This window comes from Lagenorhynchus albirostris, chromosome 2, assembly GCF_949774975.1.
Source record: "Lagenorhynchus albirostris chromosome 2, mLagAlb1.1, whole genome shotgun sequence".
NCBI classification, from domain to species: domain Eukaryota; kingdom Metazoa; phylum Chordata; class Mammalia; order Artiodactyla; family Delphinidae; genus Lagenorhynchus; species Lagenorhynchus albirostris.
Window position 1 is genome coordinate 141,176,070 of NC_083096.1, and position 27,470 is coordinate 141,203,539.

The 27,470-nt window shown below is 40.2% G+C and overlaps 2 protein-coding genes across 20 annotated transcripts in view; one reads left to right on the top strand and one right to left on the bottom strand.

Annotated features, from left to right (window-relative positions):
• Positions 1-315: 315 nt before the first annotated feature.
• On the bottom strand, positions 316-19,055 carry LRRC42 (leucine rich repeat containing 42). 2 transcript variants are annotated; one of them, XM_060139993.1, is made up of 9 exons: positions 18,846-19,055; positions 17,553-17,585; positions 12,731-13,217; positions 8,690-8,821; positions 7,172-7,290; positions 5,843-5,931; positions 5,557-5,670; positions 2,186-2,270; positions 316-812 (listed from the first exon to the last, which is right to left on the bottom strand). In XM_060139993.1, exons 3-9 carry the CDS (start codon positions 13,201-13,203, stop codon positions 538-540), a joined length of 1,287 nt encoding a protein of 428 aa, XP_059995976.1. In that variant the 5' UTR covers positions 13,204-13,217; positions 17,553-17,585; positions 18,846-19,055; the 3' UTR covers positions 316-537. The 2 variants fall into 2 exon arrangements, with proteins under 2 accessions (XP_059995976.1, XP_059995975.1); XM_060139992.1 differs by lacking the exon at positions 17,553-17,585 and having other exon boundaries at positions 18,846-19,054.
• A 492-nt stretch (positions 19,056-19,547) lies between these two features.
• IFT25 (intraflagellar transport 25) overlaps positions 19,548-27,470 on the top strand; it is a 70,161-nt gene continuing 62,238 nt past the window's right edge. For 3 of the 18 annotated variants that reach the window (XM_060140015.1, XM_060140014.1, XM_060140017.1), the window contains exon 1: positions 19,747-19,860. In XM_060140015.1, coding sequence (XP_059995998.1) covers positions 19,852-19,860 — 9 coding nt within the window. In that variant the 5' untranslated portion in view covers positions 19,747-19,851. The other 15 variants (XM_060140004.1, XM_060140002.1, XM_060140012.1 and 12 more) reach the window with 15 other exon arrangements.

Below are 27,470 nucleotides of genomic sequence, written 5' to 3' on the forward strand. Positions count from 1 at the left end.
TCCTTACTTGGCAGGACTATCGTGAAGATAATTGGTGGTTTACTTAATAGACCTAATATTTGAGATTTTAATGAATGGTAACTATTATTTAAGAAGGCCATGTAATAGAGTGGGCTTTACAGCTGGACAGAAAGAAATATAAATTCTGGTTCTTATAAGCTCCGGACCTTAAACAACTCACTTAACTTGAGGCTGGGCCAAACCGGAGTAGTAACAAATGACGCTAAGCTGCCTTGTTAGTTCACATGGCCTTTGTCCCAAACCAAAGTGTTACTTCCTGTGGCTCCAGTCTATTTTTCACAAGGAGAACCTAAGGACAGCAAAAACGTTTATTTGAAAAAATTACTATGTATTGAAAATATACATTAGAAATTATTACATACTTCCATAGCATTCCCCTCCCCCACCACAAAAGTAGAAATATCCGCTTGCTATGCTAATGCCATAGGTAAATTCAAACGAAAAGGAAAACATCATCAGCCCCCTTTCCTCGTACATTAGAGTTGGAGGGAAAAATGGTCAACTTATATCCGCCAATCAATAGGAATTTAACAAGTCCCAGTCTTCCACAGCAAGACACACATATTTCTGCTTTGAAGACTGTGAAGAGTTGCTCTGTTCCTTCTCTGGCTCCTCGAAAGCTCTCTTCTTGCTCTTCTTTGACTCCTGGCTTGAGAGGGCTTCGTGTTTCAACAGTGGTCCATGGCAATCTGGGGCTTTCTCTTTATAGAACTGGAGTTTCTCAGAAGAATTCATGTGGGCCTCTGCCAGGTGACACTTCACTGGGGCTTCTGTTCGAGCCCGCTTCCCATCTGTAAGGGTGACAAACGGAAGGGCAATGAGCTTTCCTATGCCACTGCTAACGGCTGCCTAAGTCCAGAAAGATGATCCAAGGGAAGTGATAAGAGGCCCAAACAGGGTGAGGTTTGGATTAATTTTATTCCCTATTGAGTGCCCTGTAAAGTAACTTACAGCAAATGCACCAGCACAGGTTGAAGGTATGCACTCACATGAGAGTATCACAGATTTGGATTTAAATCTCAGATCTGCCACTTGCTGCATAAATGACCTTGAGCAAGTGACTTGTCTGAGATTCAGTTTCCTCATCTTTAGAGGGATATAAAACCTATTTCATAAGGGTGATGTGAAGATAAAGTAACATAAGGGGCTTAGCACAAAGCTTGGCACAATAGTAAAAGCTTGAAAAAACGTCAGCTATTATTACTCAAAATCTGGACTTGACCCTGTCTTCTAAAAACAGCCAAGTTTGCGGCACAACTCTAGCAAATGATACAACCTTATCCTATATTTTTTGGTTTGCCCTGAATTTTTCTTATTTTTCTACCTTTATTTTTCCTTCACTTCGATTTCATCCTTTAACTCCTTAGAGAAAAAAAGTACGGTAAAATACACATAACATAAATTTAGCATTTTAACCATTTTTAAGTGTATAGTTGTGGCATTAAGTACATTCACATTGTTGTGCAAACATCACCACCATCCATCTCCAGAACTTTTTCAGCTTGGAGAAACTAAAACTTGGTATCCGAAAACTAAAACTTGGTATCTATTAAATAGTAACTCCCTACCACTCCTCACCTCAGTCAGTCCCCAGCAACCACCATTCTACTTTCTGTCTATATGAACTTGACCACTCTAGGAATCTCATAAGAAGACTCATACAACATTTGTCTTTTTGACTGGCTTATTTCACTTAGCAGAATGTCTCTAAATTTCAGCAATGTTATAGCATGTGTTAAAATTTCCTTCCTCCTTAAGGCTGAATAATATTCCATTGTATGTAAATACTACATTTTGTTTATCTATTCATCTGTCAATGGACACTTGGGTTGCTTGTCCCTTTTGGCTGCACTTTTAATTCCTTTTTAATGTTCTATATCCATCTACTTTTATACCACTGCAAATTTTTTCTGGAACAAGATGGGATGTCAATAAGCACATATGTACATACATACATACATTTAATAAGTTATTTTCCTGGTGCTGGTACTCAAAGCTAAGTGTGAACTTACACTGTAAGCTGTGTTGACAGAATACAAGTCTCAGTGATCTAATTAAGTCAATACTATCATAATTAATTTTCCCACTGAGTGAAGATGAGCTAAGTGCTTTAAGGGCAAATAACCTAAGGGCAAAACACTCCAAAGGAAAGGGAATTTCTCACAGAAATGCTGAGCAGCTGTTCCAGGCTCCGAGGTTTCTCGTGGCTTCACAGCTTCCGAAGTCACACGCTCCCACTGCAGAACAATCTAAAATGTATTTGGAAAGATTTGAATCCAAACAAAGTCTCAAGCTTTCCTTGGTCCCCACCCCTCTCTTTCCATAAACACAAACCCCCATGGTAATCTTACTTCAGATGATGGTGATAAGAAGAACCAAGTCAAGTCTGGATTTTCTGTTTTAAGGCATGAGTTGGTCAGAATACAAACATGCTGGATATACATACTTGCATGACTCAGAAAAAATCTACAAAGCTGACTCCCTATTTTCATCTCTATTCCAATCTAGAAATAAACTGCATATCCTTAAACTAAATACTAAAATTTAAAATCTTAGTCATAACACTTTTCACACATTCCTAGACTCACTTTCATGCCTTAAACTATACCAACTATAACTCACTCTTGTACGTGTGTGAAAGGACCATGTTTCCATATTCTCATGACACTTCATGATCAGTTTCCATTTTTTTAAACTGCTACAAATGTATTTTTATTATAAGCTACTATAAATTCTTTTGAAAATTTGGTTTAGTATAAACTACACATAAATAAAGTAAACAATTGTTTCACATATAGCACAAGTAGCAAGAACTTTAAATTCAGCACTTCTCATGGTATGCAATGAAATGATCAAAAAAGAAAGTCAAGACAAACATTTTCAGGTCACAGAGGCAGCACAACACATAGTTTAAGAATATTGTTCCAGAGTTAGTTCCACCAATACTAGTCAGGGGACCCTTGGCAAGTGATTTAAGTTCTGTCTTTCAATTTCTTCATCCGTAAAATCGGGATTAATAATAGTACATAGCCCACTGGGCGGTTGTGAGGATTAAATGAGATTAACATACATGAAGGGTTTAGCAGTGTCTGGAATATAGGAAGCACTCAATAAATCTTAGTTGTCAGCCCCTCTATGATACCTCCCTGAGCATGGAAAATGGGGACAGATCTAAAAGAATGCTAAGATGAACTGAATCTGGTGGCTCAGGGGACAATAAGGAAAACTGTGCTTCTACTAACAGAAATAAGAATGTCAATTAGGAAGAGCTGTTTGGGGATGGGGAAGAAGACGACAAGCCTGGTTCTGGACAAGCTGAATTTGAGGTGCCTGGCAGAGATTTATGGAGAATATTTAGGAACAGGTCTAACGTGTAAGAGAAGGTGATATCATTCCCGCAGGGACAGTAAAGGCTCTGAGAACAGTTCAGATCACCAGGAGAGTGGGTAGAGATAGAAGAGAAGAGGAGAAGAGGAAATGAGGAATCAGCAAGAGCTAAAGGGAGAAGTGAGAAAGTTAGGGGATACTGAGCAGGAAGGCCAGAGAGAAAAAGCATAAGGCATGCATGTTTATATCAGAACTGCAGTAAAAGCCAAGGAAGGTGAATAATGAGATCACATGCCACCTTCAGGACGACACCTGCAGCAGAGCCGTGAGGGCCAGAACTAGCTTACAAGGGATTAAGAACTGAGTAGGCAGTGAGGAGGTGGGAAGATAAGAAAAGAAAACAGCTCACAATCGCAATGGGGGATAACGAACATGTGAGAATAGAAGTAACATGTTTATACACATAAAGAAAATGGCCAACAGACAGTGAGATTGAAGATGTAGTGGTGGGGCAGTAGAGGGAAATAATTATTAGTAAAATATCACAGAGTAAGCTGGAGATCTCAGGGAACAGAACTGAAAGGAAAAGAGGCCACTAAAGGGCTTATCACTGGAATAAAGAGGCATACCTGTTCCCTTAGATAGGAGGGAAGTGGGGTATGTTGCAGAATTGTAGAAATTTTGAGACAGAGGGAAGTAAAGGACTCCTGTTAGATGGCCTCATTTTTCTGTGTCACCTTCTGAGAATGAGGCAGGAGGAGGATGGAGTCAGCCTCAAACAGTTTCAATAAGGATCAACAAAAGATAGATAAAGCACTGCTGCCAAGTCCTAGGGCCCAGCTGAGACTGCACGGTGCTTTCAGTCCAGGCTGTTAGGTATTTTACTTCATCCTTAGCTCTGCAAGAAAGGTGTTGGTTTCTGCATTCTACAGATAAATAAACAGAGACTCAAAGTTGCCTTAAGTCATATCCCTATTGGGTTGCTGAGCCAGGATCCCAAACTCAGGCCTCTGACCCTACAGCCTATGCTCTTTCCACCATGTCACCTGCTACCATAACCAAACTACATCAAGCCCTTGTAAGACCATCCCACACCTGCCCCAAGTCTACTGGATGTATCTAGGATTCTTCCAGCACTATAAACTTTGTCTGGCAATGAACTGTTGTAATTATTTCAGCATGCATTTTCACAAACTTCAAAGTGCTTCACCAGGACCCCTTCTTGCTTACTTATAGGGAGGTGATGCTACAATCAGGTGGTCGGATAGGTCCACAACCATGCGTTATTGCTTGGAGCCAAGGAGGGATCCAGATCAAAAAGTTTGGTGGTTCCTCTAGGCCTCCAGCAATAAACATTGGTTTAAAGCATCTGAAGGAGAAAGGCACCAGCCACAGGGAGGCTGGCATCTACTGGTGCTCTACTACTTGGTTACCTTCTGACTCTCTACTTAAGTCTGTACTTTACCAACTTAAGGAAGACCATCAAAAAGACAAGAGAGCATCAAAGTTCAGCTAAGAAGCTGAATATGGAAGGGCTCAGTGTGCTCAAACTAGCATAGTCTGATCTGGAAATATGGCCTCAATATGTGTCACCCGTGTTTCTGCCAGTACTTGGAGGATATCGGCTTCGTTGAGTTGGACTAAGTGAACTTCCTTGAATGGTTCATCCAGGACATCTACCTTTCCAAACAGTCCTAATTCTTTGTACATAATTTAAAACTTCAAAAAGAAAGAAAGAAAATGGGAGAGCTCAGGATAAAAAAAGGTTTCTTCACTAAGAGTTAAGAAATTTGCCCCCCAAAAGGGAAAGAGTTAGATTTAAATTCTTATCAGTGTGACTTATTCTCTTTCCAGTATACACACACTGCTAAGAGAATCTGTCCTTGTGAAGTTGGTTCACACTGCTTTTTTGCATAGCAAGCAAGAATTCATTTATTTTCTGAGTCATTTATAAGAAGGCGTTTTCTTCCAGGTCCCATACGGATGAAGCACAATCTAGCAACCAGAGCATGTGATTTAAGGACTGGCACCTAACACCTTTTCTTAAGTAACTGGGTTAGTTACCAGGCCATCAGTATCTCGGATTCGACTGAAGATGACAATTCAGCCAAGGAATACCAAGAGGATTAACATTTGTTCAAGTGTTGAATAAGACACTTGGAATTAAAATGAAGCCACATTAACTGTAGGAGAAAATATCTGCCTTACCTGGTCAGCCCAGCCCTCTGTCTTGCAGTTACTGTGATCAAATTCCTTCAAAGGCACTTTGGAGTGAACGAGACCTATGTGGGTCTGAAGCTTGTGTTTGACAGCTTTGACGTCCTAGTAAGGGAAAACCAGAACACTAATGCACACACATCTGGTTAACTCCTACTTGCCTTCAGTAGGAAATAAACACCATCACAGATCCCAGCCCTTTCTAAATGCCAATTAGCAGAAGCAAAATATCAAATTGTAAGTCTGGAAAAGCAAGAGAAGGGAGTAGAAGTCTTACCTTGAGTCCCGTCCCAGAGATATCTAAGCAGTTTAGTTTTCTAAAAGAAAAGAGGTATCCAATTCCTGCATCTGTGATATCAGGGTTACCTAAATGTCAAAACATAGATAGTATTCTGTTATAGTTATAAGTATTGCTACAATGCCAACAATAAGCTCAGGAAAAAAGGCCAAACAATGATAAAATAGAAAATACTGAGTGAACAAGCTTTTCAGAGTAAATTGAATGTAGAAATCTTATCTTTCCTATTGTAATGTGAAGGAGCTACGCTGGATGATCCTTAACATCCTTCACAGCTTTAACTTTCTAGGAGCTGGGGGTTAGCAGAAAAATTAATGAACCAGATAGTTATTCCAAAGGGTTTAATTTGGAACCACATGAAAACAACATACGTAAACATGTATTAGAATGGTATATTAGACTTTGTTCACAGCCGTTTTACGTCCAAAGTAAAAGATTTCTTTTAAAAAGATTTTCAAGGATACTGAGGCACAAAGACTATTAATGTCTTACTAACCTGCATTTTTTTTTAATCCTTTCTTACATATCACCTTCTCATATCAGAGAGTACTGCATTTAGCACTGAGTCCTAAAGACCATGAGCACAGTGCCTGGCACATTGTAGACACTCCAAAAATATTTGTTAAATGAATAGACTTCCCTGGGAGGAAGGGAGGGCATTCATTATTATCTTCATTTCACACAAGCCAAAACCAAGGCTCAGAGAGGTTAAATAACTTGTACAAGGGCACACAGTAGCAGAGCAAGGAGTGTCCTCTGACCTCAAACCCCTGCTCTTTCTATTTTTTTGACACCATACCATCCTGCCACATATTTAATAAATGCTCAGTTAAATCATAAATGATCTTACCACCTTTCTACTACTGGAGTCAATAACTGGTTCATTCTGTGCAAGTTATCAAAACTGTGAATTTCATCCTGATTTTCACCAAGCAATTATTGATAAAAAATGACCTAGCTGACAAACACTATAGATCAGCAACTCAAAGAAAGTAAAAATGAGCCAAACGTCCTTCATATATGTTGTGAATATGATGAAAGGTTGCCCTGTCTGCAGAGAGTAAGTGGCATGGGTGAATCTGTAAGGGCTTTTACTACCTTACAGAGGTGGCACTATGCCAGGAAAGGTATTTGGCCAGGAGTCAAGAGCCTCTGGCTTTAGGTCCTGCTCTGCCGTTAACTTGTTGTGGCACCTAAGAAAGTCACCTCCCCTCAATTTTATCACCTCTCAAACAAAGAGGAAGAACTAAATGATTTCTAAGTCCATTCTTCCAACGTTAATCATCTATAACTTCTAATAAAACTTACAAGATAAATCTAATAATGTTAGATTTTCAAGGCCTCTTTTCATCACTCGAACTGGTGCCGTCATTTTCCGCACCCCGGCATCAGATAAACAATTATCCTTCAGGTGGAGTTGAGTTACACTAGAAAACAAAGTCCATAAGTAAATTACTTAAAGAGCATTTGAGAAAGTCTAGTCATGAGAACATACTTTCATAAATTTCATTCAAAAATATATCTTCTAACCTCTGCTATTTCATACATAATGCATTTAATAAAGTTAAAGATATTTTGGTGCTACTTCAGTTGCTGAGTGAGGGTTAACTTACCGATCAAAGTGTCATGTAGTACTAGTCTCAGATGGCAGAGGGCACTAAAGGTATATGATGGAATGAGGTAAACAGGGACTGCATTAAGGATATAAATACACTTGTTTATCACAAAAGCTGCATTCCTGACAAATGCTGTGTGAAAACCAAAACCACTCTAAATATACTGGGAAAGTCTGCTAAGAACTCCTATGAGAATTCTTTATGCAAAGCACAATTCTTTCATTCTAATTATTTTATAAATCCAATTCTCAGATTGGGTTTATAAGGTACAGACATAACCCAATCCATTCAGCTAACCTGTAACTGGTGTTATTAATGTGTTCCACTGTCCCACACTCAAGAAATCCGAACCTTTACTAACCTTGTACAAAAATACCTTTGTACAAGATGAACCGGTTTGCAGGGCAGAAATAGAGACCCAGATGTAGAGAAGAAACATACGGACACTGAGGCGGGGAAAGTGGCGGGGGTGCGAATGTGGTGCTGGTGCTGGGATGAATTGGGAGATGGCGATTGACATATATACACTAATATGTATAAAACAGATAACTAATAAGAACCTGTTGTATAAAAAAATAAAATTCAAAAAAAAAAAAAAACCTTTGTACAGGGCAGTAGGTAGGTGTCACTGTCCTAGGCAGGCCCCAAGAAACAGGTTAGACTCAGGTTTGTAGTACTGTTATCCTTCTGGGTGTTTATTAAACCACAAAGGAATCCATCTGCCTTGTCTCTGCTGGCCATACTGAGATCAGTCGGACTATTTGTGAATGGTATGAACTGGATGATTTCTTTAAATTAAGGTTCTTGAAAAGGATTTATTTGGCTGTCTTTTAATAGTTCACATTTTAAATAATTTACAGTTCATTAGCAGTTAAAATAGAAAATGATAATGATTGTAGAAACTGTATAACTTCTCATCTCTTGCTAGAATAAACCACGGCAAAATCATTTTTCAACACAGGTAGCGTCAAGTATTATATGTTGAAATAAAGTTTATTGAGGTAAAGAACCTAGTGACTTACTTTCCTAAGAGTTGTCCAATCTATACTGCTTGTACCAAGTAAATGAAGATTGAATCGTTTTAGAAAAAAGAATTAGCAAATAAACACAGGATTGGGAAGTAATCAACATTCTTCAAGATGATCCCAATTGATCATCCTTTAAAAAAAGAAACAAAACAATTCATCTACAAATGGTGGCAGGTCAATACCTAGACAGGGCCTCATTGGTGAGATGTTCTAGAAGTTCATGCTCATCTCCAAGCTTGCAACAGGATAGATCCAGGCAGGTCAGCTCCCGGAAAGACTTAATCTCCTCGAGTTTTTCTGAAATCACCAGATATCTGTGGGGCGTGGAGAGCAATCAACAGCTTTTCTTTTCCTTCTTTTAAAACATCACCATTTGTGGCTTTGTGACACATCAACATTCCATCAGGACAAGGTACTATGTAATAAGCAGACTTTACTGATTACTATGTAGGCACAGGTTGAATTTTTTAAGCTAAAAATCTTTTTATGTGATGGTGGAATAAAAACTTTAAATAAATAAATAAAAACATATGAGCAAAGGCAGGACACGAGAGAAAAAATCTTCTTTGTTATAAGTCAGACAGACCTTGGTGTCAGTGCTGGGATTTCATCAGAGAATTTCCAAACTTTAGAATACTTGAAATTTTAATCACTCATTCCTTTAAGGTTGCTTTTTATCTAATGCTCAGTATCTAGTGCTTTGAAAACTGGAAAAGGCCAAGAATTCTGGGTTCTAACCAGCACATCCCCAAGAACATACCAAGATATATTTGACAGTCAGGTTTTATCTTTTCTATTCAAACACAAGTTTGAGTAGCTGCCCACGTCACTGTGCCACTGTTATCCTGCTAACTTTACTCCAAAAGTATGTGCAGCATGACTATTATAAGAACTCACTCTAAACTAGATGGTTATTAAGGCAAACCTGTGAGCATGAACACTTTAATTACACTGGGGCACCTTGCCAATCTGCTATTGGGAAGTATCAGGAGGCCTCTGGAGAGGAAAAGAAGATCAAAAAGATACTGCACAGCCCAGGCTATGGCCTCCACCCTGCTTTCTAGTTGTCCATCTATTTCATATGATGTCAGTGAGAAAAAATGAAAAGGGATTAGAAGTGACAGGAAACAGGAGAGGAGTCTAAGAGAACAGGGAAATGCTTGTGGGCAAGAGCATGCCTTTCTCATCCACTTTTCTCATGGATGTCTAAAAGTTTCCACAGCGAGATGGTAAGCTAGGATCAGTGGGGTTATACTTAAAAGTGTTCACATTTCTCTACTGTTGCCAGAATCATAATTACCAAAAACAGCACTGAATAATCCAAGGACAAGAAGGGAGTTAGATCTCTTTTCTTCCTACTTCCAATCAGAATAAGATATACTGAAGCTGATCGCTGGCCTGACTGCTGGGTACAGATGGCCTGGGGCACTGATACCCCCTCTAAGCTGCCTGGTGACTGAGCTCAGCTGGGTACACAAATGAGCCTTATTTACTCAGACATATTTTAATTGCATTGTAAATAAAGCTGCTGTTTTCCATCTTCCAATCACAGAGTTGAAGTGGGTTAATGGGAATTTGGGGAATTACTGGCAATTACAGAAAGGAAAACACACATCCTTTGATCAGTTAACCAAAAGATATTTAGTAATTCTGAAACAAGGGTTATCTGGGAAGGACACAAAAACGTATAACATGATTAACAAACATTACAAAAATCAAAGCTGAGAAACGAACATGCAAAACCACAGACACTACTACATGCTTATCTAGGACGTAATTGAAGCTCTAGGGTCTCGCTCAAAATTAGTCTTACAACTTGCCCCTTAAAAAGTTCAGAAGAGTATAGTGGAGAAGCAACAGAAACAGCACAGATATTTTAGTGTCAGACCTGAGTTTGGGTTCCAGCAATGCTAATTACTTGTATGATTGTAAGAAACTTACTTAACCTCTGTGAGCCTCAATTTCTCCAGCTAGAAAATGGAGCTGATGATCACTTCCTTTAAGGACTATTAAGAAAATCAGAAAAAATGTTCCAAAAGTAAATGGCATCTCATAGGCCCTCATTAAATGGTAGCTATTATAATTACTTCGGTTACACAGGGTGATATTTTAAGGCAAATACTTGCCTCCCTGTGACCACCGGTGGGATTAAAAATCACAGGGAGGAGACAGTTTTGTAGGGTTGAAACCCAGTTGCACTGGCTTCTCCTTTTGGCAGGCAGCTTTGTGACCCAACCCCACAAAGCAAGTGCCTGTACCTACACGATTATCTTATTTTTCAATTATTTTCTCAAGCTCTTTCCCCATGACCTGAACCCTTTCATGTTGGTAAAACCTTTGCTGCTGCAGCTTCAGCTGAGAATTGCAAATGCAAACCCAAATCTCCTGCCTTCTTTCTATTTTCCTTTGAGGGTTCAAAAGAAGGAAAGTTTTTGATCACAACTGAAAAATCTTATTCTTATATCTGAATAAGGCAGCATTGTCTTATTTGTAATTGTTGCAATAAAATATGAGCCAAAAGATTGCTAAAAATGTTTCTTATATTTTTCTGATTATAAAAGTAATACACATTCCTTGGAGAAAAAATTAAGAAAATCTGGAAAACTATAAAGAAAATTAAAACCAACTTCAATCTCATTACCTAAATTACATTTCAGTGGGCTTCTCTTTTTTCCCCCCCTATATATGCAATACATGTAAATTTTCCTATTTTTTTTACAAACAAAATTGGGATCATACATATTATTTTTATTTTTTTCATTTATTATATAATGAACATTTTACCACACCATTTTAAATGATCTTTGGATATTATCTTAAAAGTTATACACTATTTCATTATATGAATGTACCATAATTTATTTAATTAATTTCCTCTTGTTGGATATTCAGCTTTCAGATTTTCACTATAACAAATAGTACTACAATGAACACCCTTATGTAAAGTATTTGTTCTCATATCTGATTATTACATTAGAAATTAGAACAGACTCTTAATAAATGGAATTAATGGGTCAAACAAAAGATATGAATATTTTTAAAGCTTTTGATACATATTGCCAAGCTTCTTTCCAGAAATGCTACATTAATTTATGTGCTCATCAAATGTGAATGGAAGTGCTATTCTCATCCAATTTGACCACTGGAACAGTGTGCAGACATCACAAATGGATAAAAAGCATCTTCCCTATTGTGAGAAATACTTAAGGTATAATGGTACGTGGAGGAAAAAACAGAATACAATTTATAGATAGAGTATATTCCCAAATGTATAAAGATATATATAATGGTATACTATACTGCTATCTTAAAAATCTACACATATTGATGGAAAATGATTTTCAAAATATGTGAAGAAAGCAAAGTGCATACCAGTGTGAGCACTGTGTGTGTGCTGCCGTTTGTATAACAAAGGGGACAGCTATACATGCATGTGTATGTACAGAATTATCTCTGGAATTATGTAAAAGAAATTGATAACAGTAGTTGCCTCTGGGGAAGGGAAACAGGAGAGAGATGGGAGGGAGGCTTATGTTCCACGTTATACCTTTTTGTGTTTGTGTTTAAATTTTCTGTGTATTTTTTCAAGTTTTTCTTTTTAATTAGTAGATGCCTTGAAAGTCATTTTACACGATGGTGGTATAAAAATTTTAAATAAATCAATAAAAGTATATGAGCAAAGGCAGGTGATAAGAGAAAACATCTGCTTTGTTAGAAAATAGACTGACCCTGGTTCTGGTGTTGGGACCTTACTGAAAATTTCCAAACTTTAAGACACTTGAAATTTTAATCACTTATTCTTCTAAAGTTGCGTTTTATCTAATGCTCAATATCTAGTGGTCTGAAAACTGGAATAGAGACAGGAACTTTGGTTACTAATCTTCACATTCCCGAGAGCATACCAAGAGATATTTAGCAAATCACATTTTCTTTTCTATTTTCTCTTTCTAGAAAAGTTGGTAGAGGAGTATTTACTACCTAATGGAGGAGCTGTGGCAATCAACTAATCCTTGTAAAGTGTTTTCAAAATAAACCTAAGTGTTGTCTGGGAGGGTAAGGGAGAAAGACAATGATTTTTCTCAAAATGGCCTACCACTTCGTGTATGGAAATTCTGAACTCAAGGGCTGTTTGATGGGGAAAGTGCCCAAGCCCACTAAACCCCATAGCTTGACAGAATTCACACACCCAATAAAATACTCACTATCGTAATCAGAACACCCACCTGTTTCGCAAACACAAGGAGCAAAGCACCAGACTTCCATAGGCCTCTGTAAATTTCTGTAAAGCCCTGAGCCCTGCACCTGGCTCTGTGAATTTCTGTCTGGCTTCAGCAGCAGAGAACAGCTTTTCAGCAATCTGCTCAGGGAAGCCAATAAGGGAATCAATGTGATCAACATTGTCAGAGATGAAGCCCAGGACGAGGCTGAAGAGGGATTTGGCAGAGTACCGAAGATTCCCCTCCCGGGTGTATGTGAAGATGAAATGATCAGTCTTCTCTTTCTGTGCGGTATCATCTTCCCTGTTCATGCAAAGCTCCACCGAAAAGCCTTTGGGAAACAGTCTGAAAGGCCTTGGCTTCTGCAGGCTACTCCTGACACCATCCAAGGCCAGATTGACCATGTGCAGTTGCCCATTTTCTCGCACGTAGACAGGCCCTGGGTCCAGGTGGTTTTCTGAGTTGAGGTAGTAAGACATTGCCTTGGTTGCAACTGTAAAAGCAAGGCACAAGGAAATCAAATCCAATTAAAATGCCATTTGTAACGTGTAACTTCATCTTGCTGTGCCCAGAGCTTTATGAGCTTTCCAGGCAGGCCCTGTAGCTGATTTGGGGAATCAAAGCTTACCAGTTGCCTGTGAACTATGGCACTGGAGGTTACCTCTATTACCTCGACCTGGAAGCCCTTTCCCATGCTTCCCCTTTTCTTGTCTATCTGGTGAACTCTTATTCATCTTTCAAAAGCCAGCTCAAATCTCATTTCTAAAATTCACTCTAAGGGAGTTATCACAGAAGTGGTCAAAGAGTCACCTACAAGGAAAGTCATGGCAGCACAGCTGATATTAGCAAAACAACCGAAAATAACCTAAATGTTCAACAAGGGTGTTATTATATAAATGATGATACATCCATACCATGGAATGTTATGCAGCCATTAAAATGATAAAATTTTTTATTGATTTGCAAATTACAAATTGTACACGTGGAATTTACTATTTGTTTTTTTTTAATTAATTTATTTTTATTTATTTATTTTTGGCTGCATTGGGTCTTCACTGCAGCACGTGGGCTTTCTCTAGTTGCAGTGAGCGGGGGCTACACATCGTTGCGGTGCACGGGCTTTTCATTGCAGTGGCTTCTCTTGTTGCGGAGCATGAGCTCTAGGAGGCGAGCTTCAGTAGTTGTGGCACATGGGCTCAGTAGTTGTGGCACATGGGCTCAGTAGTTGTGGCTTGCAGGCTCTAGAGCGCAGGCTCAGTAACTGTGGCACACGGGCTCAGTTGCTCCGAGGCATGTGGGATCTTTCTGGACCAGGGCTCAAACCCGTGTCCCCTGCATTGGCAGGCGGATTCTTAACCACTGCGCCACCAGGGAAGTCCAACTATTTCTGTTTTTTAAAACATGTTTACACACAGAACAAAGGCTAGAAACTAATAACTCCCTTGCTACCTTGGCACCTTCCACACATTTCTTTATTGCACTTGGCTCACAGCTCTGCTACTGATTTATTTCTGGGCGTGTTCTGCTGATCTGAGCTCCTTGAGAGCAAGGATCATGTTTAATTCATCCACCCTAACAACATAGTGCTCTGGCATGTAATAGTCCCTGAGTAGATATTCATGGAACTAAAGTTTACTCCTTTGCTAAACCTTACACAGACCACAAGCAACATGGTTTTTTGGATCCACAAATAAAGACCTCCACCACAAGAGCTAACTAAAAGCTATTAAGGTGTGATGCTTCCAAGGGCTAGAATAGCTTTTAGTTAGCTCTTGTGCCTTAACTTCTTCAGTTAGCTGGCACTTCCGAAGTAAGGCAACATATCAAAAACAGCAGGGTAAAAAAAAAAACAGCAGGGTATTTATGCAATCATATGGGTGACATTTTGTGTCCAAGCGCTAACTGAAATAAACACTTGCTTTCCTGAGGAACTGTGAGGTTTCAAAATATTTGAGAAATTGCCAAGTTAAATAAAATGAAAGTATATGATTATTATTGCTACAATTTTTAGGTAAAACTTAATATAATATAGGTCAAAAAGCTGCTATTATCTCTAAAAGACTCTGACTGACTTTTAGAGTGAACAAACCCAGTTTCTTCTGCATCAATGCAGGGCTAGGATGTAGCTCTGAAGCCACTTAAAAGTGTCAACAATCAATCAAGTCAGTGATCAAAAATGCTGAGTCTCTGGAGATCAAACACTGATCCTGTTTGTGGGTATCAGTATGATCCATGTTTCTCCTGAGGATAATTATGTGTATAAAAGCACATCAGAAAAGAGGGCCCTGCCACGCCCGAGAGCCTCGCTCTTCCCTGCTCATCTCCTTATGCCCTCCTCTCTGGCTAAGCCATACGACCCAGGTAAGTTGGCTGTGTTCTCGTCTCACTGGCCCTTGCACATCCTGCTCCCTTTGGCTGGAACATCCTTCTCTGCTTCCCTGACCTAGCTAACTCCTAGTTATCATTAACACTCAGCTCAACCACCATCCCTCTCCTGAGAAAACTTCCTAACCCCTGCACTAGTGCACACATCTGTCTGGTTTTCCCAGAGCACCAATGTCTCTTTCTACATAGCACCTCGCACTGTGTACTGTCCGTTCACTTGCTAATATTTCCAAAGCTGTGAGCCCTTTGAGTACACGACACTTAACTTGATTCATCTCTCTTTTCTTTTCCAGGCCCAACACAGAGCCTAGCTTGAATAAGTCCTCAACAGGTATTTGCTGAACCAAATGAAGAGGAAGGGTGAGACCTCAAAGGGACAGACTTAGTACTCTGAGCTGCAAGCCCTGCTGATACTGTTGCTAGGAGCCAGCTCCTCTACCAGGCAACAGCTGCAGACTCCTCCCCCACTCGCCAGACCCTTTTGCAGGTGGTAGAAGCAAAGAGGATGATGGGAGTATATTGCTACTGGTACTACCAGGGAGGAAAAAAAAATCTAAAAACCAGAAAAAAAAAATTGGCTGGCTCTCATAACCCATACTCTCGCCAGTATTCAGTGCCTGCTGCCGAGGAGATACTTCACTTATTCTAAGCTTTTCTTCCAGGGGTAAGCACCTGGCCCCTTCAGTCTCACAGAGTTTAATCTTGATAAGGAGATAAAGCAGATCCCTTTCGGTCTTTATCTCTGGATTTGGACATTCAGAGTCCTACTCTACCTGTAGACCAGAAAGTAGATACCAGATATGGCCCCAAACAAGAATGACTTAATTTTAAAAGTAGAAAGACAAATTCCATGGAAGATAACATATTATAAGTAATCAGCACACTATAAACTTCCTGGCAACGAAATAGGGTCTGCCTATCTGTAGTACCCCTAACCATCACCTGCAATAGTGTCTTCCATAAACTTTGGAGTAAAATGGACAAATGCATGAATGGATGACCACTTCCGGTGAAAATCAGAAAAATCTGATTCCATCCAGCAGAGGGCACAGGCAGCTTGGGACCAAAGTGAGGACACTTACCCAGGCTGCCCCAAATCCTGGCAGCTCCGGCTTCCATGGATCATTTTCAAAAACGGCACAGTTCTGGCTATATTTTACTTTTAAATTACTCATCAAATGCTAGTTCTCTTTCTAAACGATGAAAAAAATCAAATATTTCCTGAAGAGTAAGCCCACATCATCTGTCCAGAAACCCCAAGGGCTCTCTGTTCTTCAACTATGATACTTGAGGAACTGACCATGGTCAGGAAATCCTGGTGACCTTTGATTTCTACTACTAAATTTGTGCATCTTGCACTCTCACAATAAGGAGCTTCCTGAGAGTTTGTGAAGTACTATAAAATGATCTAAGAATTGAATTAATGTTTAAGCCTTTCAAGGTTAAGAACCATAAAGGTGAGAAAATTCCAAACAAAGCTTCTGTAACTTGACTTTGCTTGTGCCTGGCTGTTACACAGAGTGGTCTATTATAAGGGAGCCCCTCAGGAGACAGGGCCTATTCTATACCATGGCACAAATACTACACGAACTGGAAAATTTAAGTAATTGGTATGTGAAAGAATAACAATGTCCAGTGGAGATCTGTATTAGCTATACTTCATATTAGAGCGACAGAGTAACAGGGCATTCTGATAGCCTCTAAGCCTGTCTCCAGAGAGGGAGTTTTGTAACCCATAAAACCTCATAGAAAACTATTACAATAGTGCATGTTCTAGTATTTGGTCACCACAAATGAGCCAAAGTTACCATGAAGCATGTCATTTCATCAAATGAATAAGATGTAGCCTTACTACATTAAAAACTCAGTTCTCTTCAGCCTCTTTGAATAAGAGGCAAGATAAAATAATTGATAACTAAACAGCTTTTTATATCTTGAAGCCAGTTTGCCAAGCAAGACTCATGACTATCCAGTCAAGTGGACTGGAAGGACAGAGTCAGGGAAGCAGACAATTAAAATTGTGAGCTGAGTCTATGGATATCTAATTTGAAAAGAAAGAGAAGAAAACGCCTAACTTTAGTAGGTAAAGTAAGTTAACAATCCCCCAGGAATATTAATCATAGTAAGATTATGATGATAACAATAGTGGGTGTGAGAGCTACCACTGAGTTGCCAAGCACTGTTAGGCACTATATTAAATGATTCCTGTAATTCTCAACAATCCTATGAAGTCAGGATCACCATTTAACAGATGAAGGCGCTCAGAGACGTAAAGTAACTTACTTAAGAAACAGAACTAATAAGTGGCAGAGCCAGAATTCAATCTCAAGGCTGTATCACTCCAAAGCTCAAGCTCTTGCCACTGCATGATGCTGTCTCTCAAGAATAAAAATATGACATCATCCTTAAGGATAAAAAAATGTTAAAAATTAATCTCACCCACCTGTTGGATCCCTCTGGTATTCACTGACTCAAGCTGGGGGGGAGGGGTGAGAGAGGGATGAGATAAAAAAACAGTGGACAACTGAGGAAAGAGTTGGTGGGAACAGAGCCAGGACAGAGCTACACTGAGGCCTCCCCTCCTTCCTCTGCCAGGGCAGAAATTACCCAAATCCACACACCAGGAAAACACCTGTCAATCCATGGCCGTCATCCCAAGGCTGCAGACACCCTTGGTTTATTTGAAAATGCAGTATTCTGAAGAAAGTTTCTAACATAAAAACCTGAACAGAAACTAGTTCCAAACCACCAATAACCAACTAACAATCTCAAGTTTATTGTTCTGGGTCACCACCATTACCCAGTTTTCAACTCATTTCTGTTGTCCTATAACTTGCACTTTCCTACCTGCCTTCTCACCATACCTAGCTCCTTATTTCCCCTGAGAACAGGCCAATCTCTCCTACACCCTGACATTTCACAGCTTTTCTACCTGCCAACTCTAAGCTTCTCACACAAGATCCAATCTCCACACCAAAATTCCTAATCCACCCCCTTCACCCACGCCCAGCTCCCCTGCCCCCACCTCTCAAACCTCACGCCCTTCCAATCCTTCCATCCCTTCTGAAATACGGCTCCCTGTCGCCCAGCTGCAAGCCCACCTCCACCTGGCTCTCCTTCCTCCCCCCCACACCATTCCACCCGCGTCCTCTCTAACCCCCATGCACTCTTCCTCTGTCCTTCACCATGTACTCCTCCCTTCCTCCCATTCTGAGATTCCCTCTCCCAGGACCCCAAACTCTCCATCTTTTTCCTTGTCTTCTGCCCTCAACCTTCAAAATCCTTCACGCTCACTATGCCCAACTTCACAGCCCCAACAACTTCTCCCTGCCCCCAAAACCCCACCCCTTCTCCTATTCCCATCCTAGATCCTTTCCTCCTTGCACTCCTCTAATCCCACTTTTTCCCCCTCCCCAGTACTGCAATTCTCCCTCTCTCTCTAAATTCCCACGCATGTCCCTCCCCAAATCCACCCAAGCTAATCCTGCTCCCTTTTCCCACCCAGGCCCCGAACCCCAAGTCTCACACGCCCCCATACACTACCCCAGCACCCCAACTCCACCCTTAAACCCGTCTCTGACAACCCTAGACCCTCACACCTTTCACCCAACCACACCCCAGCCCCGTCCTTCTCGGTCTTCCCCTCCCCCCATTCCACCCCTCCCTCAAACCTCACACCCGCCCCCACTCGCAGCCCCGGGCTCGGTGAGCGGCCCAGCCCGCGGCCGCCACCTACCTGTGCCCCTGCCTGGGGCAGCCAGCAGCAGCTCCTCGCTGACGGCTCCCTCCTCCCGCGGCGCGGCTGAAGGGGGAAGCGGCTCCGCGCCCCCGGCACAAAGCTAGGGAGGGTGGGACAGAGAATGTGCGGGAGAAGGGGGGGGGCTGGGGGCGACCTGCGCCTTGGGACCGCGGGGCCGTCGGGGGCGGGGGGATGGCTGGGCAGGGGAGGCGCGCTTGCGCGATACCCGGCATGAGGGGCGGGGTCGCGCTTGGAGGCGGGGCCGGACCCGGGGCTGGCGACCTGAGGGCCTAGGGCTCTGAGCAGGGAGAGGTGGGGACTGCGCGTGCGTGCTCTTGCGAGGGCGGGTCCCGTGGGTCTCAGAAGCCCCAGGGAGCCAGCTTAGCTGGGGGAGGGTAAGCAGCGTATACTCAGGCGCTTGCCTAGGGAAAGGCCCTTGGGCGGGGCTGCGGAGCTCAGCCCGCGCAGCTCAGCCCGCGCAGCTCAGCCCGCGCTGTAAGGAAGAGCACGGGGGCGTGGTCTGGGGGCGTGGCCTGAGGGAGACTGGGCGCGTACAACCGGGAGTACAGCTGTGCGCGACTGGGATCTCGGAGGAGGCTGGACGGGAGCGGGGCGGAGCTGGGGACCTGCGCGCTGCGCAGGGTGGGGCGGGACGGGGCAGAGCCTGTGGGCGGGGTGGAGCGAAGATCCGGGAGTAGGATTTGAGTGCCCGCGAACTCCGCGGAGGCCTGCGGAAAGGGAAGGGGGCGGGGCGGTAGGGAGACCTCGAGGCCCGACAATCAGCGCGCTTAGAGCTAACCGGAGGCCCAGGCGAGCAGGGTGGTTCGGCGGGCTCGGCTGGCACCGGGGGAGGTGGGAGCCTGGCTGGGCGAGGCCGACGGAGGTGGGGGATGCTGGTGGAGGAGGGAGAGAGCGAGCGTGGCTGGGGTTGTGAGGAGACGCGCGGCGCGGAGGCGGACGGTGGGCGGGCGGTGAGGTGACCGGGATGGTGGAAGACTGACGCATGACGCAGGTCTGTTCACTCCCCTGAGTCCTAGAGACACTAGTGCCAGCCCACGAACTTTCTGGAAGCCAGAAATAATGTTTTGACCCCCAAAAGGGAAAATCAGTTCCAAATAGAAATTAATAAATGTATCCAAATGTAACCTATTAACTGGAACGTAACCCATATACTTAAGAATTATATTTGATGTAGGATGTGGGTTCATATATTTTATGTAATTTGGGCCGGGCGTCCAAAAGTATGTGTTTAGGGCCCTTGGAGCTATTGAAATGGTCTTGAACTGAGTAGAAGGGTGTGGGACGGAGGTGAAAGGGTAGTGTCAGGGCTGGTTGCCTTTCAAGTGATACCAAGCTATAGGCCCTGGCCCTGGGGAGGCAGAGGATGGCCGTTTTCTAATTTACACAAAAGTTCCCAGTGGATGATGTTATGGGAAAGGGTTTGAGGAGTCTGGTTCTAAGAGTACCAGACGCAAGGGGTACTCTTTCCTGACCACAAGAAGAAAGTGAACTGAAGGCTTGGCGCAGAAAGCTTTTTGGAAAGAAAGGTTACGTGAACTGGAGGTGAAAGGGTTGGGTAAGTGGCACTGGGTTTAGAGGAGGATAAGGCATCAGGGAAGTCCAGGGTCAGGGAGTTTTAAAAATGCAGAGGATGGCACCCCAGAGTGCACCACCTTTGATGAACTGAGGCCCTGAGTGAACACGTGTGAGTTAGGTAAGGCATCCCAGGATGGGGGGTTAGATTACATCCTGAACCTGCATTTTGGAGTTAAGGAAGCAACATACCTGTTGAGTTGTGTTATGGGTTTCTTCGGGATTGGTGTGCCTCTTTCGCATTAAGCGCAACAAAGAAACCTTAAAGTGAACCCAAATTCTGCCGCTTCTTGTTATTTAAATAATTCCATCCAACACAGGAAAAAGGAAGGGTATTGGTGGCTATAGGAGGTATGAAATGAGTTTTGTATTAAAGTACATATTTGCTTCCTTCAGATAATTTAGGTGGTAAGAATGTGACGTCAGAAAAGAACTGAACATTTGGAGAATACATGCTCTTATTTATCTACTACACATCAATGCTAGATATATTTCCCTAAAACATATTACTTTTTTAAAGCAAATTCTGTCCTTAAGTCTCCACCCTCCACATTTCCACTGCCAAGTAGGTTACCACAGGGTTTTTCTACCTCTGCACTATTCACATTTTCTGTCAGATAATTATTTGATTTGGGGGACTGTCCTGTGCATTGTGGAATATTTAGCAGCATCATGAAATGCCCACTAGATGCCAATAGCATCACCCCCCCACCCCCAGTATGACAGCCAAACTGGCTCTAGACATTGACAAATGTCCCCTGGGGGGCTGAATCACCCCCAGTCCAATTGAGAACTACTGGACTACAGGCTAAAGCCTACCATCTTTACCTGGCTTTCAAGTTTTTTCATTATCTGTTCCTAATCTACCTTTCCTAGAATTTCATTCAGGCTAAAAGAACCCCAGTGCAAGAGTTCTTTCTCTGGTTTCCTCCGTAGGTTATCACCTAGTCTTCTTGGACACTTTCAGGGATGGAAAAGATTAAAAATCTTTACTTTGCTGGAAAGTTCTTACATCTATGATGTCTTCCTGCTTACAGTTCGTATTTGTTGAGTCCAGTTAAATCCTTTTTCCATTTGTGAAGACTTGTGATATTAAAACTTGTCATATTTCTCTCACTAAAGTATCTCTTCTTTAAACGATAGTCTTTCAACTCCCTCCATGTAACATAGTTTATAGATCGTCATGAACGTTCTGTTCTCTGAACAATATCAAGCCTGATAATGTCCTACTTAAATTATACTACCTAGAACTGAACACAGTATTCTAGATGTGGATCACACTGTTTGCACATAACAAATTATTAGTTTCATGTTTGTCCATTCTCCTTGACTCTGAACTTAAAGGCAGAAACAATTCTTAAGTCACCGTCTTTGTCTTAGGTTTACATAGTCAAAGATTACTACGTAGTGTCTTTGCATTACTAGCACAGTGCCTGGCCCTTAGTTGGTTTTCACAGATTTTGGTAGAATTTAGTTCCTTCTTAGCTACATTAATGTAATTTAAAATAACATTCCTTTACCTTTGGGGGCAGATATAGTACACTCTTGCCTTATAGTGACTTTGCAATCAACTAATCCTCTGCATGTTATAGATGAAAGGTTGGCAAATTTTTTATGGGCTAGATAATAAATATTTTAGGTTTTATGAGCCTTATAGTCTGTCACAGCTATTCTGCTCTGTCACTATAGCACAAAAGTAGCTATAGACAATATATAAATGAATGAGTGTGGCCATTTCTAATAAAACTATTCCTGGACACTGAACTGTGAATTTCATATTTCATATAATGTTCATGTGCCACAAAATATTTTGATTTTGAAAACATATTTTAAAATGTGAAAAACGTTCTTAGTTTATGGGCCATACAAAAACAGGTGTCAGGGTAGATTTGGCTCACAGGCAGTAGTTTGACAGTCCCTGATCTAGGCCGTTCCTTGTGTGATTGATTTTTTAAGTCTGAGTATATTAAATATCTTATTCATTGCAACCTATCTTTCTAGCTTGCTCAGATTTTTTGTGTGCTAATTCTTTCATCCAGTATATTAGCTGACATCACAGCTTTGTGTCATCTGCAAAACTGATAAACATATTTTTTCCTTCCTTAATTAACAATAATTTTGAATGGGATAAGGGTAGAGGTCTTACACAGTTCATTTTGTTCCATTAATCACCATTCTTTTAGTATTACCATTCCAAGAATTATAAATATCTACCTAAAGTACTGCCTGTCACCCATCCCATATTTATTCATCTCATCCACAGGTGTCTTGGGATGCTTTGTCTGAAGTTTTGTTGAAATGTTCAGGAATATCCCTAATAGGTAGTAACTCTATCAAACAACCAAAAAGAAATATGTAGGTTTGGTATAACTTGTGAATTAATGGTACTGTTGCTTTCCAATTTTACTACTTTCTTGTTTAGATTTTCAAAGCTATCCTTTTAATAATAATGAAATTTAGTAATTTTAGAATTTTGTTGAAAATTCACATCCAAGTACATCAGCCTCTATTTCCAGGAATTCACCGTATTTTTTTGTCTTCAAACTAAATGTTAACAGTGTTCATATAACACCTGTTCTCTGGTATCAGTAGTATTAAAAGCTGTAGTAAGATTGGCAAGAAAAAAGGCAAAATAAAAGCATATTCGAATATATACTTTTTTCTGAACCACTGCTTTTAACACTTGACCAATCTTACCACAGCTTTTAACACTATCAATACTAGATTTTAAAATTACAATAGAAAATGCACTTTGTGCCAATAAATATAAAATCTAGGAAGAAAGAATTTTCTCAAAATACAGATTTCAAAATTGACTCAGGAAAGTGTAGAAAGCCTGAAAAGAACTACTGAATTGAAAATAGTCAAAAATCTACGTACAAACACTTTACTAGGCTTATAGGATCCAATGACCCAGCAAATAGAAAAATAAGGGAAGCTCTCCAGCTTCTTTATGTTCAGGGTACAGTCTAAATTCCAAATCCAGACATAGACTAAATAACAACAGAAAAAATTATAGGCCAATTTCACTTAGAAATATATTTGCAAAATTTCTAAAAATAATAGCAAACTGAATCCAACTATGGATAAAAATACCAGTACACCTTGGCTGTGTAGATAGAGTTTATGCTGAGAACTGGGGATGCTATAACATTAGAAAATCTTGATTTAATTTATCACATTAACCTGTAGAAACATCTATGTGATCACCTTAGTAAATGTTAGAAGAGCATTTGATAAAATTCAACGTTCATTTGTGCTTAAAAAATAAAAGCTAACAAACTAAAGAGAAGGGAATTTCTATAACCCAATGAACAGTGTCTAACAAAACCTTCACTGAGCATCACATTTAATGGTGAAATGTTAGAAATATTCCTTGTAAAGAATAAGATTTTTAAAAAAATAATGTTTTTTTTTTGAAGATCTCATTTATAGTAACAATGGAAATGATAAGGTATCTAAGAGTGAATCTAATGAAAGAGGCAAAGATATGTTCCTAGAAAACTGTAAAACAACTTAAGGACTTAAAAGAAGTCTTAAGTTAATGAAAAGATACTCCAGATCCATGGATTTGAAAACTCATTATAAACATGTCACTTCTCTCCCAATTAATCTATAATGGAATTGAATTATAATTAACATCTCAGAAAATGTTTTAATATAATTTAACAAAGCTATAATAATCAAGTATAAAGCATAAAACAAAAAATTTTTGAAAATTAAGTAGGGGAATTTACCTTACCAGATATTAAGATTTATTCTATCTTATTCTATCCTTTTAGTTTCATATTTAGAGTGTGTCTCTTGAAAAGAGTACTTAGTTTTTTTTTTTTCTTCAGTCTTAAAGTGTTTAGTTTACTAACATTTAATGGAATAATCTGTGTGTTTGTGCTTAAATCTGTCTTCTGGCTTTTATTTTCAATTTGTCCTAACTGACTTAATTCTTTTTTTCTTCCTTTTCTACCTTCTTTCAAATTTACCATGTATTTTATGGTATTCCATTTTTTCCTCTCTGTTGGCCTCCTTCCTATAACTCTTTATGTTTTTTAGTGGTTGCTTTATCCTAAGTCTAGGATTATAACATGTATCCTTACTGTCTTTTTGTTTTTAACATCTTTATTGGAGTATAATTGCTTTACAATGGTGTGTTAGTTTCTGCTTTATAACAAAGTGAATCAGCTATACATATATAAATATCCCCATATCTCCTCCCTCTTGCATCTCCCTCCCACCCTCCCTATCTCACCACTCTAGATGGTCACAGAGCACTGAGCTGATCTCCCTGTGCTATACGGCTGCTTACTACTAGCTATCTATTTTACATTTGGTAGTGTATATAAGTCCATGCCACTCTCTCACTTTGTCCCAGCTTACCCTTCCCCCTCCCTGTGTCCTCAAGTGCATTCTCTACGTCTGTGTCTTAATTCCTGTCCTGCCCCTAGGTTCATCAGAACCATTTTTATTTTTTAGATTCCATATATATGTGTTAGCATACGGTATTTGTTTTTCTGACTTACTTCACTGTATGACAGACTCTAGGTCCATTCACCTCACTACAAATAACTCAGCTTCATTTCTTTTTATGGCTGAGTAATATTCCATTGTATATATGTGCCACATCTTCTTTATCCATTCATCTGTCGATGGACACTTAGGTTGCTTCTGTGTCCTGGCTATTGTAAATAGTGCTGCAATGAACATTGTGGTACATGACTCTTTGAATTATGGTTTTCTCAGGGTATATGCCCAGTAGTGGGATTGCTGGGTCATATAGTAGTTCTATTTTTAGTTTTTTAAGGAACCTCCATACTCTTCTCCCTAGTGGCTGTATCAATTTACATTCCCACCAACAGTGCAAGAGGGTTCCTTTTTTCTCCACACCCTCTCCAGCATTTATTGTTTGTAGATTTTTTGATGATGACCATTCTGACCGGTGTGAGGTGATGCCTCATTGTAGTTTTGATCTGCATTTCTCTAATGATTAGTGATGTTGAGCATTCTTTCATGTGTTTGTTGGCAATCTTCTTTGGAGAAATGTCTATTTAGGTCTTCCACCCATTTTTGGATTGGGTTGTTTGTTTTTTTGATATTGAGCTGCATGAGCTGCTTGTATATTTTGGAGATTAATCCTTTGTCAGTCGCTTCATTTGCAAATATTTTCTCCCATTCTGAGGGTTGTCTTTTGGTCTTGTTTATGGTTTCCTTTGCTGTGCAAAAGCTTTGACGTTTCATTAGGTCCCATTTGTTTATTTTTGTTTTTATTTCCATTTCTCTAGGAGGTGGGTCAAAAAGGATCTTGCTGTGACTTATGTCATAGAGTGTTCTGCCTATGTTTTCCTCTAAGAGTTTTATAGTGTCTGCCCTTACACTTAGGTCTTTAATCCATTTTGACCTTATTTTTGTGTGTGGTGTTAGGAAGTGTTCTAATTTCATTCTTTTACATGTAGCTGTAGTTTTCCCAGCACCACTTATTGAAGAGGCTGTCTTTTCTCCATTGTATACTCTTGCCTCCTTTATCAAAGATAAAGTGACCATATGTGTGTGGGTTTATCTCTGGGCTTTCTATCCTGTTCCACTGATCTATATTTCTTTTTTGTGCCAGTACCATACTGTCTTGATTACCGTAGCTTTGTAGTGTAGTCTGAAGTCCGGAAATCTGATTCCTCCAGCTCGGTTTTTCATTCTCAAGATTGTTCTGGCTATTCGGGGTCTTTTGTGTTTCCCTACAAATTGTGCAACTTTTTGTTCTAGTTCTGTGAAAAATGCCATTGGTAGTTTGATAGGGATTGCATGGAATCTGTAGATTGCTTTGGGTAGTATAGTCATTTTTACAATGTTGATTCTTCCAATCCAAGAACATAGTGTATGTCTCCATCTGTTTGTATCATCTTTAATTTCTTTCATCAGTGTCTTACAGTTTTCTGCATAGAGGTTTTTTGTCTCCTTAGGTAGGTTTATTCCTAGGTATTTTATTCTTTTTGTTGCAGTGGTAATTGGGAGTGTTTCCTTAATTTCTCTTTCAGATTTTTCATTGTTAGTGTATAGGAATGCAAGAGATTTTTGTGCATTAATTTTGTATCCTGCTACTCTACCAAATTCATTGATTAGCTCTAATAGTTTTCTGGTAGCATCTTTAGGATTCTTTATGTATAGTATCATGTCATCTGCAAGCAGTGACAGTTTTACTTCTTTTCTGATTTGGATTCCTTTTATTTTTTTTTTCTTTGGTTGCTGTGGCTAAAACTTCCTAAACTATGTTGAATAATAGTGATGAGAGTGGGCAACCTTGTCTTGCGCCTGATCTTAGCGGAAATGGTTTCAGTTTTTCACCTTTGAGAACAATGTTGGCTGTGGGTTTGTCATATATGGCCTTTATTGTGTTGAGGTAGGTTCCCTTTGTGCCTACTTTCTGGAGAGTTTTTATCATAAATGGGTATTGAGTTTTGTCAAACGCTTTTTCTGCATCTATTGAGATTATCATATGGTTTTTATCCTTCAGTTTGTTAACATGGTGTATCACATTGATTGATTTGTGTATATTGAAGAATCCTTGCATTCCTGGGATAAATCCCACTTGATCATGATGTGTGATCCTTTTAATGTGCTGTTGGATTCTGTTTGCTAGTATTTTGTTGAGGATTTTTGCATCTATGTTTATCAGTGATATTGGCCTGTTGTTTTCTTTTTTTGTGACATCTTTGTCTGGTTTTGGTATCAGGGTGATAGTGACCTCATAGAATGGGTTTGGGAGTGTTCCTCCCTCTGCTATATTTTAGAAGAGTTTGAGAAGAATAGGTGTTAGCTTTTCTCTAAGTGTTTGATAGAATTCGCTTGTGAAGCCATCTGGTCCTGGGCTTTTGTTTGTTGGAAGATTTTTAATCACAGTTTCAATTTCAGTGCTTGTGATTGGTCTGTTTATATTTTCTATTTCTTCCTGGTTCAGTCTCAGAAGTTTGTGCATTGCTAAGAATTTGTCCATTTCTTCCAGGTTTTCTATTTTATTGGCATATAGTTGCTTGTAGTAATCTC

Bases quoted from the DNA above. Each gene is read 5' to 3' on its own strand.
- LRRC42 (XM_060139993.1), bottom strand. From the start codon at position 13,203: ATGTCTTACTACCTCAACTCAGAAAACCACCTGGACCCAGGGCCTGTC. The intron at 7,291-8,689 runs GTATTGACCTGC...TTTGTTTTCTAG, and splicing joins ACCAATGAGGCCCTGTCTAG to TGTAACTCAACTCCACCTGA. The intron at 5,671-5,842 runs GTAAGACTTCTA...TTCCCTTACTAG, and splicing joins TCTCTGGGACGGGACTCAAG to GACGTCAAAGCTGTCAAACA.